The sequence below is a fragment of the Haemaphysalis longicornis genome, unplaced genomic scaffold (genome assembly GCF_048455015.1).
Source record: "Haemaphysalis longicornis isolate Haplotype H1 unplaced genomic scaffold, Haemaphysalis longicornis Haplotype H1 scaffold_2, whole genome shotgun sequence".
NCBI lineage: Eukaryota > Metazoa > Arthropoda > Arachnida > Ixodida > Ixodidae > Haemaphysalis > Haemaphysalis longicornis.
This window is the reverse complement of record NW_027526295.1, coordinates 232,715,753-232,735,176: the sequence shown is the minus strand read 5'-3', so window position 1 is coordinate 232,735,176 and position 19,424 is coordinate 232,715,753. Positions and strand designations below refer to the sequence as shown.

General features: G+C 52.7%; 1 protein-coding gene across 2 annotated transcripts in view; it reads left to right on the top strand.

The window, feature by feature from the left end:
* The first annotated feature begins 9,203 nt into the window (after positions 1 to 9,203).
* The window catches only part of LOC144170110 (uncharacterized), an 82,554-nt gene continuing 72,333 nt past the window's right edge, over positions 9,204 to 19,424 (top strand). The window contains exon 1 of one of the 2 annotated variants that reach the window (XM_077699681.1): positions 9,204 to 9,561. In XM_077699681.1, coding sequence (XP_077555807.1) covers positions 9,507 to 9,561 — 55 coding nt within the window. In that variant the 5' untranslated portion in view covers positions 9,204 to 9,506. The remainder of the gene's footprint in view (positions 9,562 to 19,424) is intronic. The other variant, XM_077699682.1, reaches the window with a different exon arrangement.

Here is a 19,424-nt window from a genome sequence, read left to right as displayed (position 1 = left end):
GCATTGGGGCCCCTGTCCTGAATCCCAGTCACACTGCTCTAATTCTGGCTCTTCATCGGCAGCCCAGAGTTCGGACTGAGGGCACTGCACTAGTTGGTCTGAAATCTCGGCACTCGGCAGCGCCCCAGTGACCGCGTTGCCAATCTCAGGCGCTGAGCTTCCCGGTTCACTGGCTAGCAGCTTCGCAGTGGCCTTTTTGAGGATTAAGGTACTCTCACTAGCCATAGGCGTTTTAAAATTACTACAGCCCTCTTGCCGGCCTCCATTCGTCCCCGCGCACGGAGCGGCAGGTGCCTGAGTCTCAACTAATTCTCTTTCGGAGACCATAACACCGACTGAATCAGCAACGCTACTAGGCGGCAGCAAGCTGCCCTCGCCTCGCGTGTTCTCGGTGCGCCCATCGACAAGCGCCTGGCCTGCGGTTGAGCCACGCCCAGCCAGTAAGTACACTGCCTCGCACGTCAAACGCGCCTTTCGCCTCAGCGAGCTGTCCACACAAACCATTGTTTTCTTTGTCTTCGTTTTTACTTGCGACCTCGTGGTTGTCTGCGACCCGCGTACTTTCTATGTCACGTGCCCCATCGTGATCTGCGACCTGCGTTCTCTCTATCGCACGTGACTCATCGCGGTCGGCGGTCCGCGTGCCTTCTGTCTCACGTGCGGCGCGTTCTCTTTGCGTGTCCCTTCTTCGAGACACTGCTTTAATTCTGCATGTGCTCGCTTCAACTCTGCCTGTTTTAACTCAATTTCTCTCTTTTTTTCCTCAATCCTTCTTTTCTCCTCCTCAATGCTTCTTTTCTCCGTATCAATTCCCCTTTTCTCCGCCTCGAAATTTCTTTCCTCTGCCAAAAACTTATTTCCTCCACCTCTGACCTTTCCCTTGCTTTGCGAGATTCTTCAATCTTTGCATCCAATCTCTCATGCACTTTGCGGCTCTTTTCATCTAACAATTCGAAAAACTGCTTCTTGTTCAAACCTCGCGTTTGAACCAACGTCAACAACCTTCCCAAATCCATTCTCTCAGCTGGTAAGACCCGTGACTGGGCCCGATGGAAATATCCTTGGTGAGGATAAATCTATCCTGGCAGGCTCGCCAATTATTTGTCACGTGAATCGATGGTGGGGTGGTCTTAACCAGCTTGGAGCAATGGATACAGGGAAGCCGTTGGCGAGTTTGACATAACACACATTTAATGCACACACACACAAAAAAAAAACCCTCAGGCAAAGCACTCAATATTTAAACTACACACAACCGATAAACACTCAAACTTCTACAATCCCAAAAAATACAACTCACATACAAACCCCTAACTTAACACGTCAATATACAATTCAAATCAAAACCCAAAAATCTACCATAAAGTCCGACACTATCAGTTCAAATACACTCCTTAATCAAGTTCTAGTTCATTTCTCTCGTATCACAACTCCCTAGTTATGTATCTTACAACTACGTCCCTACTGGACTGGCCTACCCCACTGTCGTCGGCGCTGACGAGTCGCACCCGTTGAGTGGCCGCGACCCGGTGGTAGCCGTCCTCCTCTCGCTTCGGTGCCGGCGTTCGCTGCGCGCGGTCACTACGTGGACGGCGTGGGCTCCGCGCGTCCTGACGTTTCCTCTGCGGCTACTTCCTGGTAGCCGCTCCCGCTGGATGTCCTTGATGCCGGCGTTCGATGCGCGCGGTCATCCCTTCGGCGGCGCGCTTCCTCGGTGGCTACCCCCTGGTAGCCGCTGCCGCTGGAGGTCTCAGGTAGGCTTGGCACGAACGTCGCCTTTCGGGGCCGTCGAGACGAACGTCGACGGAGCGTGGACGCTGGCCGCTGGTGCCCGACCGATGCCGCTGGGGCCACGAAGACACAGGTTCGTGGTGCACCTAGGATGACGGCGCCGATGCGAAGTCGGCCCGCTCCCGCCCAGACTCGGATGGCGTGGTCGATGGCCTGGCCGCGTCCCCCTGGCTCGTTCATTGAAGCGCACGTGCTCCGGCCGCCTCCTGGTTTCTTCGGTTTCTTGCCTCCCCCTTCTCTTTGTGCGCCCCGCTTTTATACCCTCTGGGCTCTGCCGTGGCGCACTCCCATTGGCTTCTTGCTTCCTCCCTGTTCTTATATGGCCATCTCGCCACTTGTCCCATGCGTGGCCTTCCCTGATTGGCCGACCAGTGTGCTGCCACCTTTGCCCATGATTCCTCGGTGCGTCGGCGCTGGCGCTTGCTGATTGGCGCGCTCTGGGCGCGCACTTCAAATGGCCGTTCCTTTGTTCTTTTTCCTCTTTTTCCGGGGTTTTCATGCATCCCCTCTCGGGGGGTGCCCTGACACATGACATCCCGCACCATCAGGAAACGGTTGCAGCCCCACAAACGGCAGACTGGCGAACCTTTGCCTCATGGTGTGAGTACATGGCAGCACCGGCAGAAAACACTACGCCCATATAAGACGAAGACATGCTGATTTCTTCCCCGCCGAGGGTAACTGCTGCGTCTCCGCTGGTTCCCGCTAGGGTAAGAACCGCAGACTTCTGGGCGCTGAACCGGAGTCCAAGCTGTGTTACCTAAGCGAAGCATATGGTCAACAGGGTTTGCATTTCCTGCGAGCACTCAGCCATGAGTACCAGGTCATCGGCAAATGCAAGCCCTGGTAGGCGGTATTGCTCGTCCGCCCCAGTGGTGCTGTATCTGAGCCGAAAACCGAGACCACATTGAAGTAGTTTCCGCTCAATACTTGAGGCATACAGGATATACAAAAGCGGAGAGAGCGGACAGCCTTGACGGAGGCCCCTTGTGACAGGGATGTGGTCTGACTGAATCTGACCAAAGTGCGCTGTGACGGTGTTGCTCTCGTAAACTCGTTGGACGGTCCGCTGCAGCGTTTCCGGAAGCCCGAGGCCACTGAGTTTCTGGAAAAGGGGGGCATGGGGGACAGCGTCGTACGCCTTTTCCACGTCCAAAAAGCAGCACATTAAAGAGCGCTGCTCCCTGGTCGCGATTTCGGTACACTGCGTCAGTATGAACAGGTTATCGTCCAGACGACGGCCTGGGCGAAACCCGTTCTGAAGTTCGGTCAGGAGCCGATTGGACTCGGCCCATCTGCTCAACCATTCCTTGAGGGCGCCCATGAAGATGCGTTACATCGCGCTGGTTACTGTGAGGGGTCGACAGTCCTCCAGGATATCGGCTTGACTACCTTGCTTAGGTATAAGCGTCAGCCGACCGTGATGCCAATCTTCAGGAATGGGTCCACACTCCAGGATGCCGGTGAACAGCTCCGCCAGCTGTTCTTGTGTCGCTGGCCCATAACACTTCAAAAGTCGCGCTGGTAAACCATCCGGTCCGGTGGCCGTACGAGAGCCGAGTCGAGCCAAGACACGGTCGATTGTTATGCTGGAAAACGCCCAGCGGAGTTGCGATGCTTCTGAATCAGCAACCTCATGCGGAGTCAACAAGGGGCCGGTACCCATGGCTGCTTCATTTGGTGAGGCATTGGTGGAATCAGCATCCATGGAGCCGAACAAGCGAGTGAAGTGCTGATGCAAGTGCTCTTTGATATTGGGGACTTGTTGTCCCGTCACGGCATCCCTGAGTTGCTGTGGCAGCCCGTCTTTTCGGTCTAAGCTCTTTACATAGCGCCAGAACTTTTGGGAAGTAGCTTTACCCTCTTCCCGCATAGGCGCAGGTTATGCTCGGCAAGCTTAGTCTGCACTAATGCTTGCACCCTGCATTTGAGCGTTAGGTAGTGTTGCCAAGTCATTATTTTCGCCTACGCGTCGCCTGCTTTGACTGCACTCCGGTGTTCACGGTTTGCAGCGCGACGCGCTTGCCACGCGGTTTCCACCTCACAGTACCACAAGCCATTCAGCTTTGGTTGGTTGGATCCGCGTGCATAATGGAGCGGAGGACTGTCACGAAGTCATCATATGCAACTGCCTCGCTTCTTCAGTGGCTGTTCTCGAACTCGGCGGCGACTGTCTCGATGGCCCGGTATTACAGGTAATTTCCCGCGGTTTCACGTGGAAAGCTGTCACGCCTCCTCTGGCCACCATGTGCGAAGTGAAGCAGCAGGCGATTATGGTCGCTCCACAGGCTGTGCACGCCAGGCTCGTCAATATAGAACATTTGGAGAAGGCCAGTGAGACCGGGAGACACCAACGCATAATCAATGGTTGTAGCGCTGCCACGCGCACACCAGGTGATTTGCCCTTGACAGCGTTGACCAAGGTTGGCGATTGCTAACTGAAAGTCGTCCGCCAACTGAAGCATCAACCTGCCATTTGCATCGGTGAATCCATCCAGTTCAGTCACGTGACCATTGAAATCACCGATAATTACTATTTCTTGGTTCTTGGCCCATTTTCTTGCATCATCTAAAACGCAGGCGAGCAGTTCCGCGTTAGCTGCCTGGTGCGTTGATACAACAGACAGGCACAGGACGCACACTGCCGTAGGTACACCCAAAAGTTCGCCAAAGGCCCACAGGTGGTCACGGCACTCCCCCTTTTGACGTTTCCACCGGAGACTGCGTCGCCAAAGCAAGCCCACACCTCCACCTTTGCGATCATTTCCCGACCTATTCTGGCCTGTCTAGCACCAGTTCTGGTGAATGGGCGGTTGCTCTTCATCACGGAGGTGCGTTTCTGCTACTGCGTAAACAGACATGCCTTCCTCCTCAAGAGCACGATACAGTTCTGCCCATTTCTGGGTACGCCGGGCACCGTTCATCTTCAGGAAGCCTACTTTTACACACCTACGATGTGCCAGTGGCGGTCCCAAGGGGGGGGGGGGGGCGAAGGGGGCGGTCGCCCCCCCCCCAAAGAGGTCCTCAGCTTTTTACTTTTTGTTTTTGTTGAACATCGAAATTGTGCGACGTCGCAAACGTGTTGCAACTGTCAGAAATGTGGGCTCGAGCCAGCCGTTGTACCGCCTAAGAGGGGCCAAAAACCACTGTGCCGCTAAGTGATTGTGCACAAGCGGGTTACTCCGCATATGCGCGCACGCCGGCATGGTTATCACCTACTCCAAAAAACTGGTGCAAGGAGGGGGGCGGTTATTTATTCGCCCCCCCCCCTTCCCTCCCCAAAAATTCGCCCCCCCCCCAAATTCGCCCCCCCCCCCCAAATTCGCCCCCTCCAAAACCAATCTCTGGGACCGCTACTGCGATGTGCGCGTCGACGACTGCGGTGGGTTCGCTGCAGCATAATTGATCTCCCTACGGCACGCACTGTTGGGCCATGTGGTGGCGGGCGAGGTCGCCGACCAGTCGGAACAGGTCGAAGCCCGCACTGGGTGGACCCGTTAGCTGCGGGGGTGTTGGCCACAACTGCGGTAGAGGTAAATGTTGGGCAGGAGGAGGAGGCTGGGGCCGGGGTATTGTCCCTAACCCATGGGGGACCCGTAGTGCCGCAGGTGCAAAACGGGTTGGGGGTGGTGACCTTTCCCAAGGGAACGCCTGTGACCAGAGAGGAGTAGCATGGTACTGTACTTGGTGCTGTGGGTGGGGTCGTGCGTTGACGCTGTGGTCGTTTTGCGTTGCCCTGTGCAAAAGTCGAATGCCGTGGCATCTGCTCTGCGGGCATTGATCTTTCCGCGCCAGTGTTTCTCGAACCGTCGATTTACACCCAGAAGATTGCAGATCAATGAAGATTATTCTAGGCTAGTGACATTAGGGCGAAACGCTCTGCGTATCAGAATGAGATAACCCGTGCGGCATAAAAATAAAGACTGGAACACGCGCTTCGATTGGGACACAGATAACACAGCCGGGCGCGGCCGGACAGTAAAGACAAAACATAAACAAACCCAATGCATGGTTCGCGGCAATATGCCTTAATTGTCCCCTACTCTTTCCTGTTTGTTTAGCCGACAGCAAATAACTTTTCACTGCTTCCCGTCTTTCTCTTTCTAACTTTATTTATTTGTTTTAATAGCACAGCTATTTAAACTTTAGCTTGGTGCGTGGGCGTTGACAAAAACAAATATGAAAAAAACTCCTCTGGCGCGAGGCGCCTGGCACGACCTTCGCCAGCCGCGTTGGTAGTGCCAAGCCTCGCCTAGCTATGACGTCATTGCGCGCGCCGGCACCATGATGATGATGATGATTGCTATTGGTTTCCTCTTTGAAGCGGGTTGATGACATGTTATCTTACCAAAAAAGACTAATATAACCATGTTTTACACTCTTGGTTTAATACTAGCGCTGCTTAGGGCAGGCACTAAAGCTTATTAGGCACGAAATACTTTTTTCCCCCTGTTACAGGTGGTAACTGTCCTAGGCAATATTCCCCTCTCTGCTTTTCGTCCACCAGCATTCTAATCTTCTTTTCGTCCCCTCGACAGCCTTGAAGTTAACTTCCCCTGTGATACCCACGAGAACCCTCTGCCCAGCGTTCGTGGCATGATATCTCGCGTGCTCTTCTCGTTAGTTAACGTGCGTTCGCTCATGAAGTGGGGAGCACAGAACAGATCGCGCTACAGACGCCGATTTCGCGCAGCCTGTTGCCGCCAGTTAGTCTAGCGCGTGCTAACGCGGTTCACTTTAGGAGAGATAGGAGAGATGTGAAAGGCTGCGGACAAAACGACCCGGGCCTGCCAGTCATTGAGAAATTTCAGCGGCAAGTTGGGAAATATATATAAGGTGCAACAGCCGGGTCTCCGACGACTCCAGCCTTGCGCCACTAGTGCAAGCTGCACCAGTCTTTTTGTCTTACGCTTGAACCCATCGTCTACTCCATGAAAAAATCTGCAGGACCACTATCACCGTTCCCTCACTGTCACAACTAAACTAAACACTTCATTTTTGAACATGTTGAGACTTAAGCTAATCACTAACCAATATATTTAGAACGTTGCCACCAACCTACTTCGTAGTGTCATTGCAAGGGGTATGGCAGGCAGTTTCGCGGCCGCGCATTCACCAGTGCCGATTCCCTTGTCTTTTTTCCACAACAGAACGCGACAGAGAAGGCCAATGTGCCCATGCGTTTTTTTTTCGTTGAAAGAAGAGCCTTTCACCATTTCCCAGAAGGGAGGAAAGGGTGGCAGAAAGGGAATTTTCCCTTCGGTAGCCGAAGGGAAGGAGGTGCACACGAACTTTCCCAGCAGGTATGTCGCCCCATCCGAAGAAGCTTCCCCCCTGCCCCCACGTAGGTCACGCCGATGAAATACAAAATATCTGTAGGAATTCAGCATGCTGCAGATTGTCCGGTCAGGTTTCCCCTGCGATGCTTGGCAGTAGACTCCTGTGGTCACTGCTGCACATACCCATTGTTAGAAGCGTCATTTGCGCACGCTGTAGGTGCTCGCGGTTAGTTTTCCCTGTGCAGGCCCTTTGTGTGCAAGTGAAAGGCAGCTTATACGTTCATTAGAAATTCGGTTCGTGATAGAGGAAGGCATGTTGGAAAGCTTTTTTGCTAAAGCTGGGTAATCCTGCTGGCTTTTCATGAACGAATAAGAGGAAATACCACCTCACAAATGTTTTAGGAAGCACGTACTATTATGAGCAATATGAAAGATAACACAGGAAAGCGTGGCAGCCTCGAAACAGACTCAGAGCGACACGCGGATGGCGCTGTGAAAAACAAAGGGGGAAAGGAGGGCGCTCTTCCACTAACTGTTGGCACTCCCACCACGCTGGCATGTCTACAAAGCAGCAGCTTACGCCATTTCGTCGATAATATGGTATTGTCCGAAAGCCGAGAAGACGCACGGCGGGAATGGGAGCAGTTGTGAGAACAGCTTCCCCTTTCCACTTTGTTTCCGATGGCGCTACGTATCACTCATAGCTAAGGTCCCTAAAATTATAGGGACCTTACTCATAGCTGGGTCTGAGGGTGTTTTCGAGGCGTTCCTGCGTTTCCTTTCATGTTGCTCGTAATAGTACATGCATGCATCATGGTGTGAACGGCAGAGCCTCCCCCCCTCCCTCCCCCCACATTTTTTCGGCGAAAGCCTTGGATCGGTGCACATGAGTAGGCCCGAGCTGCAGTCATGCTGGGACTCAATGTGGATTCCCACTCGCTCGAGGATCTCCCTCTCATGTCCAACAGAGACAGCCGCCCTTTGCCCGCAATAGAAGGCACTTCCCACCACTACATGCCTCACTCACGCCTTCGGATCACCACGTATACCGCAGACTACAAACTCATTCCCTCGTCACTTGGAGACTAGCTAGCATTACACAACCCGAAGACTACCGTGATGCTTGCCATATCGCACCATCCTATCTGCCTCACATAACCATCTGCCCCGTCGAATCTCAAGTGCCTAAACCCCGCCATCACCCACATCACCTCACCCCTGTAATGGGAGGCCGCCCTGACCGACCCAGACCCCTCAGGATGAACTGTGCCCCCTAGCGGAGCACACCGCATTGCCCCGGTGTGATAGTTACGGTACAAAAGGGACGAACATGCAAACGAGCGAGGGGCACGAGCTTCTGAGGACGCTGTCCAGGAGGCTGGTGAAGTGGTGACGGGAGCGGCCGCAAAGCTCGTCAGACAGTTAAAACAGTAGATCAACAGAAGGTCCGACTAGGCTGTCGCCTTCACATTATTAGAAAGTTCTAAGTATTTCCCGTAATATTTTTTTTTTCGAGCAGCATTGCTTAATGGACCCTTTTTCAGTAGCGTAGCCCTCTTGCAGCGGCCGTCCGAACTACTCTTGGGGGATTATGGAAGAACACGCCCCCCCCCCCCCCCCCCTCCCCCCCCCTTTTTTTTTCTCGGCCTGCCCGGCGCAGTCGAAGAAGCCGTCCCAGGCGCCACGCATGTTTTTTTGGGCCAGATAAATTTTTCGATGGCAGCTGTAGCGCCACCTGTAGGCCGCTTGCAGGGCTCAGAAAACGGAACAGCACTTAGCTGGCTCGGCGTTCGCAACAGGCTAAACCAGTAAGGCCTCGTTTCGTTTACATTTTGTCCCCAATAATGGCGGATCGGTCGCTGGGAGCTAGAGCAGCCCATGCGCAGAGCGCTCCTGGAAACAGGTACATTGTCAGCTGCTCGCTTCCACCCCCAGTTTCCACATCGATCATCCCAAATGCCGTCCTGTTGCGCATGAGGTGACGTCACCTACAGCTGCTTAATAATCCAAATGGGAGAACCCTTGAGTTCATTGAACACGTACAGAAAGCCGGAACCAGGCGCCTGCTAAGCATAACGCAGTGCAACAGCCACGCGCAGCCACTGAAGCACTGCGGGTCTTCCGCTCGAAGTTGATATGCGCGGCTCGCGCTGTGTCGCAAGTGAGCGCGAGCGGCAACATGTCGGGGCGCAGCGACAGTGAAAGTGGCACGGCGGCCTCTTCCGCCCTTGGTGCATCGCGGCGGCGGCGGCGTTTTCGGTGCTGGCACGTCGCCACGCGCGGGGAGAACCCACGCGTTGGGGGCGGCGCTGCGGGCGCGCGCGTACTTCAATCGTCGCGGCACCCCCGTCTTCTTCTTCTCTCGCCACTAATGAAGGAGTCCCGAAGACGGACGAGTCAGTGTCCCGAGCAGGTTCGGACCCTCTGCTGTGCAGCATGCATCACATGCTCTGGATATACGTTGCCCTCACCGTCCTGCCGGCCTTCGCCTGTGAGTGCCCTCACCACGTTTGCGCATCCGCAATTTCTCGCTGTTTTTTTGTTAGCGGGGAAGTATCCTTCGAGTGCTGTTTCGGTGCTTTGATGCCATACCTTGCCACCTTCTTCTAGCCAGCCCCGGGCTTGAAGCTCGGAGTGCAAGCAAACGCCGTATAACAATGCACCCGTTGTCGCGGTACCTCGGGGTCCTCAAGGTCAACACGGAAGCGATTGCGTAGAAACAAGGGCAGGGCATGTTGTGGTACCCGGAGCTTTGTGTTGTGTACACGGCTCCGTCAGTAGACGCAGCTAAGCGATAATGCGGCTGTGTTCATGTAAGCTGAGCTTTTGGACACTGAGCAGGCGTCTCGACATTGAACGTGCATTTTTCAGTTTATCTATGTCCGGCTGGTTTGCGAAGTGGCAAGACAGACCAGAGGAAACACAAAACTGGAATGTGACCGCGAAAAGAAAGTATTAGTAGGAGGAAGCGCAGTAACAGTTGAGCGAAGCACGGACGAAAAGAGAAAAGATGACAATTGGTGCATAGGCATTTGTTTTCACTCCATGCTGGAAGGTTCTCGTTCATTACGTTTCGTTTAGAGGCTGTGTGATTACCCCATTACTTGGGCGACAAAAATGGGATAGAGAACAAAGCGACATCACTCTGATTAGCGTGTATGACAAGGAACGGGGGAAGAAGCACAGAAGGAGGCAGGAAAGTACTTGGAACACAACAAAGAACGGACGAAGTGGGTACGGGCGAGAAGGAATTGAATATCCATTTTTGATTTGCTTCTGTGCTGCACAACCACTCTCGATCTGTGTTTGTGGAATGTAGCCAAGCAAGTATTCCCCTAACATGTACATCGTCGTACATGGCAAGGATGGTGAATCACGACAGAAGAAGGTGAAAGGCGTTTGAGTCTCAACCCGCACCGCCAGCGAATCAGCCATCCCGTCTATAGAGTAGTAGACCGGGCTAGACGCTCTTGATGAACCCACCTGCGCTCTTGATGAACCTACCTGCCATCCCTCTCCGTGTCTCCATCTTTCGTCTCTCTGCGGGGCGCGTGCACCTACCATCAAGGCCACATTCCAAGCATGCTGTCATTTATACGAAACCCTTTTTTGTTGCTTGTAAGTAAGTGCAGCGAAACTTCCGAAGTACTTCCTGCAACCCCCCGGGCTATAAATAAATTCATACTATCGCGTAAGTTGCTTGTCAATTTGTGCCTGAAGGAGAAAGGGGAGGAACAAGAACATTTACTTTCTTTTTCTGAGGGAAAATGCGGAGGGAAAGGAGAGTGGGTGGTGGCGTCAGTCCAGGCCGCCCTCAGTCCCCCCAGCAGCCCGCGCCCGGGAGGTCCGAGCTGGGAGCCGGTCACTCTATGCTACCACTGCTCCAGTATGGGTAATAATTAGGTGGGTAAATTGGGCTAATTGCAAAGCTAAGAGCCTCATTTTATGCGAGTAATGCTAGAGGATTATGACATAACGCTGTTTTCTCCATTTTTCTAGGTTCTTTAGTAAAAGTGGCGCGATTACGCCGACAAAACTTCAGGGTGTTTGCCTCCTTCAACGTCTCTGTCCACTTTTTGTTCCCGTGCTGGTGTTGAACGCCCATACAGTAAACGCACTAAAACGAGCGAAGATGGAACTCAACGTGACAAAAAGCGCACAGAGAAAGACCGATAGCGGTGGTGAAACAGCAATGCTGTTACGACCACGATGCGTCTTCTCTGCGCATCCCTCGCTGCGTTTCACCCTTAGAGACAAACATTCACGCGCACGGTTATAACTCAAAAGGCTGGCGATGACGGACAGCAAAACATCGCGCAAAAATGTCAATGGATGACTCGATGCATTGATGAACTCGATCGAAACAAGTGAGCCGTATACATACTCGCTACCCAAGCAGCTTGCCCAACTCCAACGAGAAAAAAATAAACTCGCACCACCTCAAGTTATGCCGTCTGTTTCGTAATGACCCTCAAGACAGGTGTACGCGCATATGCCGACGTTCACGCATGGCCACGACTCCCTGGGCGCTGCAAAATAAATAAACCACTAAAAAAAAAGGAAGAGTGAAGGGGAGAAAACGCGTAAGTCACGCGCGCACTTAGCAAGCCGCGATCTCTCCTCCATCGCCAGCGAGTTCGTTGTGAGAGTCGTTACGCAAGTGGCCTTCCTAACGCGTCACCACACGCGCTGCCGCTACCTCTCGGGCCGTCGTCGTCGCCCCAGCGCGTGCCGTTACAGAGAGCGCTCGATCGGGGCCGCGCGCCGTGTTTTCCCACCGGAAATAAATTCAGTGTCACCTGCATCTGTGCACGGCAGGGCACGGGGAGCGGGAGAGGAGCTTTATTTTGGGCGTGTCTCCTCTCCCTCTCTCGAGTCGCGCGCGCGATTTTCGTCGCTCCTTGGCAAGGGTGCCGCGGTGAAGCCTCGCGTCGCTGATCCGGGGAGGCAGCCCGAGGTGCGGGCGCTGCCACAGCGCCGCGGCGTTCACGACCGTGAAACTCCGAGTTAAGCCGCGGCGGCTTGGCGAACGCCAACCATACTTACTCTCGACAACCCCGGTCGCAGGTGTTGCGCACACCACGTTCTCAAGGTGGACAGCTTTCGGTTCTTTAGGGATGTTATCTCTCAGTCTAAGTCTCAGTCTGTCTCAGTCTTAGTCTCAATGACTGCGAGGTACGAGTCACGAAGTCCCTGATACAAGTTAAATATATGAAGGGATGGGAACGCGAAGCTCCGGAAACTTGGTAGTACATGTTAAGTTTTCGTGACAGGTTGCACAATTTGGCGGAATAATCTGGGGGCAAATCTATCAAGGGAAAGCGTCTTTCGCGGGTACTTTCATTGACAATCTCCGACCTATCTCGTTAACATCCTGTGTCGGAAAACTCATGGAGCATTTCGTCCTCGCTCCCCTCCAGCGTCACATAGACGATCGGGATCTCATGCCGGCCTCTATGTTTGGCTTCAGACCTCACCTCGCCACCCAGGACATCCTCCTCCAGATCAAAGAACAGGTCATGACCCCGGCCACCCGGCACTCCCCCACAGCGATGCTGGCATTGGACTTCAAGGAGGCATTTGACAATGTGTCTCACTCAGTCATTTTGGCCCACCTGCGAGAGATGCATTGCGGGGAACGCACGTATGCATACGTGCGAAAATTTCCTCACAAACAGGCAAGCAGTGATCCACGTCGTTGAAGCAAAGTCCCACCCCATCAACCTGGCGAGCAGAGGCACTCCACAAGGAGCAGTACTCTCACCAATGCTCTTTAATATCGCCCTAATCAAACTGCCACAACACCTTGCGGCTCTTCCAAAAATTAAGCATGGTATCTGTGCCGACGATGTGACAGTCTGGACAGGCACAGGCTCATGGGGGGACATGGAAGCTCGCCTTCAAGAAGCAGCCAACGTGGTCACTGAGTACACCACATACTGCGGACTGTCTTGCGCCCCGCAAAAGTCGGAACTCCTCGTGGTCCAACCAGGGAGACCCAAACGGGACCCACTCCCACCGGTCGAAATACACCTAGAGGGCCACACTATTCGCCCCACACCTGAAATCAAGATCCTTGGAATGATCTTCCAGCACGACAAACGAAACTCCACTCTCGTAACTCGCCTCAAACACACTACGGACCAGGTGTCTCATACGCTGCGCAGGATCATCACGAAGAGGCGTGGCTTTGGGGAGCATGCGGCGCTACGTCTCGCGCAGGCCTTCATTATTTCCCGCATCACCTACGCAGTCCCATATGCTCTGCTCAACAAGCACGAAGAAGAATGCGTGAATACAATAATCCGAAGATCATACAAGCGCGCACTGTGCCTTCCCCCGAACACATCCACCTCGCTCCTCCTTCAACTCGGCATCCATAATACGTCGTCGGAGCTAGTTGAAGGACATCTGCTACAGCAATACCAATGGCTCTCTCTCACCAAAGCTGGCCGCCATGTCCTGTCAGAATTAGGAATAAATACACCAGGCTACAACGGCCCACTTCCAGAGCCCCTACCCCGACATATTCAAGAACGCATTCAAGTCCGACCGTTACCGCGTAACATGCAGCCGGAACACCACAGTGGACGACGCAAGGCTCGCGCGGAGGCCATCTCACGGCAGTACAGTCAAGATGCTGATGCCGTCTTCACAGACGCGGCGGCATACCCCTCCTACCCAGCGTTCGCCCTGGCAGTAAGCCCCGCCCAAGGAGGAACGACTATCACTGCCTCTATAAAAACACGCTCACCAGCTGAAGCTGAACAGGCGGCAATCGCGCTTGCCATCTCCTCAACCAAGGCTACTACTGTAGTGACGGACAGCCAACAGGCCTGCCGGCACTTCCAGGCCGGAACGGTGCACGCTGCGGCCCGCGCAATACTACTACGCCCCCCGCCGCAGCGACAGATCCAGATTATATGGACTCCAGCCCATCTGGCAGTGAGAGGGAACGAGACGGCCCACGACCTTGCGCGAGAAATGACACGCCGCACGAGGAGTGAAGATGCCGCCTTGGAGAGCTTTACTCCCCTTCTGGCATACAGAGAAATGACCCAACATCTACGCCTGGCCCGACGCACCCTTCCCCAACCCCACCGACACCTATCTATAAAGCAGGCACACCACTACCGTGCCTTGCAAACAAACACCTTTCCCCACCCAAAAAGAGTCTGCCACTACTCCGAACACATTACGTCCCCTAGGTGCCACTTCTGTGGAGCAGACTGTACTCTTTTCCACATGGTTGGTGGATGCCCCTCCAACCCTCTCCCCAAACCGAATCCGTACAACTCTCCCGAGCTCTGGAGGCGCGCCCTGTCCAGCTCATGCCTGTCCGACCAGCTTCGACTGGTGGAGCGGTCTGTAGCGGCTGGCAAAGCATATGGGGCCCTGGACTGAGGACTCCACCTCCTGAAGACGTCACACAAATTTATTACACAATAAAGATGTTTATCCTCCTCCTCCAGCCTGATCAAATTGCTGAACGTGGGTATGCTGAAAACTGATTCTTAGTTCTCGATGAAAAAAAAAAAAAAGAGAGAGCAATTTAAACCCGAAGTAATCTCGTCAGGGTTGGTTCTTCCATCTGGGGCATCATGTTTCGACCACGACGATTTCGTTGCGCGATCATTGTGGCAACTTGAATCACACAGTGTAAAAGTAGCGCAATGAACTGGCCTAGCTTGCATTACGTACTTCTCAGGGCCGAGCGCAAAAGTAGACGGAGACGATAAAGAAACCACGCAGAGGGGCACAACTACAACTGAGGTTTGTTATTCGAACACTCTATTTCATAGGCGCCATAAAACAGATGAAATGAAAAAATAAAAACATTCAAAATATGAAAATAATGCATTCACATGCGCCAGATAGTGCGCTTAGTCACCCACGTTGCCGACACGTGTGCCATCAAAACGATAGAATTCAATTCTCCTTGTCGATAAGAGCAAGGATAGCACGCTGACACATCTCTCATGAGCCCAGTGAACGTTTTCAATTTTCACTGACTGTGATGCTCTATTCATGCATTGTACACCATTCACATTTCTCGATCATCGGGCTGCAAGCGCAATTTATACAGTGGACAGCTGAGTAGCTTTCAATGACGCACAGTACTATCCTCGAATATTCCCGAAAATGAAAATTCTGGCACCCCTCAGTGTATAAGATCGTGTAAACAACACCTTCGACGCACCTAACACACTGACTGCGGTGTTTGACGCTGCATTGTTTTTTTTTTTTTTTTGAGCAGGGACCAGTAAGAGAACATAACTTCGACAGCTTGCGAGGAGCAGCAGAGGCGACGTCAACATTCACTTTGAATCGACAGTGGAGGCTGAAACAAGCAGTGGGTGTGCATGACAGATCTGTCAGTGTGCCGCCCTTGCACCTACCGTCAAGGGAAATTGAATTATTAGGTTTTGATGCGGCAGGTGTCGACAACATGGGTGGCTGAGCATACACTCCGACGCAGGCGATAACGTTGTTTTCATACGTTCCAAGTTTTGGTCAGATTTAATCTCGTTTGTGCACGCGCTATAAAAGAGAGTGCCAGAGTTTGTTTACAGAGACCTCGTGTCCCGTCTTTTCGTCGTCATTGTCTAGTTTTGCGCTAAACCGTATAAAGTAAACAGGTAGTCACTAAATCAAAGTTTGAAAGGTTACTTAAACAAAAGCCTCGGTTTGGTTCGAACCAGTGACGCGTAGCTAGCGAAGCACGATTTTGAAAACATTGAGTTACCGGCAGAGTTATTTTCACAGCGAGGCTGTTTAGCAAGTTGTTAGAGTTTCGTGTCCGCAGTTATTTAGTGCGGGAAAGTTGATTGTGGAAAAGTATAAGGAATACGATTGTTTATATTTTATTGCTGAATGTGTTGTACGCCTCGTTAACAAATATTTGATGGTTCGCACCCAAGTTGTGCGAATGGGCTCGCGTACGGCAAGGCACTAATTCCCATCATCATCTTTAGTGAAGGCTCATTAGTGAGGGCGTATCACGACGGAGATAATGACGACGACGACGATAATAACGACGACGACGATGATGATGATGAGGATGATGACGACTACAATGACGACGGGACCCCGCTCGCAACGAGCGATTAGATTGGCCTTTCTCTCCTCGTGAGTTATATGTGGCGGCTGAGTAGACACTGTGGAATAGATTATTGTCGCGTTTCGGTGATTGCTGAATATTCGGGCCCGCCAAGAAGCTTGAGTTTCAAGCGTTTGTAGTGTTACGAAAAAACATTTTCAGCTATTTCGAATATGGAGTTGCGCTATCATCTAGATTTCCCGGAGCAGTTCATTAAAGAACGTGGCAGGAATCTGACTACAAAAGTGTTGTTCATCAGGCTGCCGTGGGAATGTACTGATTCGTGTCCTCAATATATCGGTGCAGTCCCCATTGACGTATCCGCAAACCTACACACATGCGTCACTATACAACGAGGCGAGCCTCTGTCACCGCGCATGTTCATTGTTGTGGAGCTCCATTACGCGTAAGCATGGGAGGCTCAAGCCGTTGAAAATATTAAAAGAAGACGACGGTGACGCGAGTGGAACATATATGCTATGGTCCCAACGTCCGAGCAGGAAGATGATGTGACCGGAGGAGGAGGAGGAACAAACGTCTCTCTAAAGCAGTCAGCCCTGGGGAAGAGTCCATAATTCCAGGACAGCTTATGACCGTCCGCCTTCTTGGGCTCTCTTCACTAGCCTGAACTGGTCGTAAGGGACCGAGCTGGTCAGTGTTTTCTCCCAGTGCTCAGGGGATGGGAAGGGCAGGGCGGTAGGTGGGGGTTTTTATCACAGCCCCACATAATGTGGTAGAGGGTGCCCGGAGCCTCGCAGAAGCGGCATTGCGAGCAGTACAGGGGGATGGGGGTGGGGGTGGGGGCAGAATGTGGGCTCTAGTGGGGCCGGGAAAGGTGTTGGTTTGGATCATGGCCGCCATGTACAGTCACGGACAAACGAAACGCGAACACTAAAATATGTACCACAACACGCATAATTGAAATATGCCGTTCGTGGAGGTCCAATAATGGCGCGCTATTGTTATATTTGGAGAGGCAAATTTCCCAACTTTGCTTCTGTAATTACGCCACGCGTCAATTTGGCTTGCATGGAAAGAAATCGCGTTATTTGTGTCATGCTTTATATTGTCGTGTTCGCGTTTCATTCCTCCACGACTACGTACTGTAAATACGTCGATCCGACCTCTTTGTAAATAGGTCACTTCGTCATCAAGCGTGGATCGTCTTATCTGCTCCGCCGCCATCTCAGACCCGCCGTTGAGGGCGACCATCCCGTTCGAAGCCGTGTAGGTGGGTGAGTGGGGTGAGTACGAAAAATGACATGGTAATATACAGTGAAGACGTCGCTCCCGCTAGGATGACGAAATCGGCGAACACCGGCCTTGGAACAGCAATTCCCACCGATGCCATGAAGAAACGCCCAAGGCCCTTGAAAGCACGCCAGAGAACGGGGCAGGGCCGGGAACAGCACCGTCGTCTGGTCATGTCGCGGCTGGTCAGGTCTCGGCTCGTGTCGGCTGGTGCCGACTCGGCTCGTGTCGACACGAGGCTGGAGAGCGGTCGTGTCCATGGCTCGCCTGGGCTGCACCTTGGCTAAGGCATGCCGACACGATCCAAGAGTCCACTTCAGGAGTCGAGACGGGACAAAGCTGGGGAACCAGGATGCTGAAGAACCCCGCTCCCTCCACCAAAACGGCGCCGGAACAGATAAGACGATAATGCTTGATGGTAAAGTGGCCCGTTTGCAAAGAGATGCGCATTTACAGTATGTACATGACGGCCATGACCGAACCAGTGCAGAGTATACGGGCCACGCACAACTTCTTTCTCCTCGGACGTTGGGACCATCGCGATATGTTCCACTCGCGTCATCGCCGTCTCCTTGTAACCATACGTCACACCTGTTCGGAGCTTCGGTGAGGCGAGCGCAAACCGGGGGCGAGCGAATGGTAGTACAGCGAAGAAGGAGAGGTTGTTGGAGATGGATTGGTGCGGTGCGGCCGGTGTTGTAATGCTAACACGCAGTTTTAAGGGTAAGTGACCGCTTATTGTGAGGAGCATAACCACCACCATCGGCTACGTCTTAAGAGTACGGAGCTGGAGACTGGTGTAGTGAAGAACTTTTTTGCAAATGTCAGGCTGCTTCCGTGTATGGTCCTGCGTTTCCTTTCTTCCAGATAGCATCGAGCCATGACCTTCGTTATAGCTCACAATAGTGTCACGTGGATATTTATCAAGCAGCGATCGCCTGCTTGCGGTGTGTGTGGTCGCCGTGCAGTGTTCAATCCCCAGCGAGTGTTACGTTCCCTCTTCCTGGCCAGCCAGGTGTTCGAAGACGACGATGCAAATGTGTGGGTCCACCGCTCGCGGGCCAGACTGATTCAGCCATCTTCGCTGAGACTCGCCGTGCTGCCTCTACTCTTCAGTGTAGCGCTACGCCTAATAAATAGGTGCATCGTCATCCTGCAGCTGTCTTCACCTCCGTCTACTAAGACGCAACAATAGCACACATGCTGCATCTTACACAACCGATTCCCTGCCTTACGTAAAACATGTTGAGCTTGCCTTGAAGATTCCCTGTAACGTACGTGCGCTATGACAAATGTAATTGTGACCGTATGTCTTCACAGCAGCTCACAAGAAGCGGCGCAAGGATGTTTCTTACCTCAGAGATCTTCTTTCACTGTCTCTGACGCCATGTTTTAGAGTGCACTGATTAAAATAAAGGTATGTCGCATCATTTAAGCAACAAAAAACAAACAGGCTTTTGTGTCAGGTCGTCACCCGGATATGTTCTCGCAGGAAGGTTGTGTCATTAATCTATGGTCAATTTCACAACCTGCGTGAAGCAGGGTCAAAGCTTCAGGGCGTACTAAGTTGATTCCATCTTCACAACGGCGGGACGGAACCTTGACCTCAATGCGAGAAAATTCCGCCAAGGGAAGTGTAAAAACATTCTTTTGTTCAGCGGGCTTTCGTAAAATGTCACCGTGAGCTAGACGCGCTCGATGAGGGCCATGTAGCATCCACAGTGCTGCACCTAACTTGTGAGGTGGGCAGATATTAGAGCTACACACCGAGGACTAGATTGCGGTCCGCTTAAGAAGCAAAAACGGCTGTGTAGAATAACATCTAGCCGCAGTCTTTTTGTTCTGAGTGTGTCGTAGCTATTTCCCCTAAGTCAGGCTCTTCTTAAAATTACAAGCTGCCGAATTCGAGCGGAAAGACATGGTCCTGATGGGCATAGGAGTATCGTTGTCAGCAGCAGCAGGCCAGGATTGATTGCTAAAGGCGTTCCGAGGGGTGCGCGGGA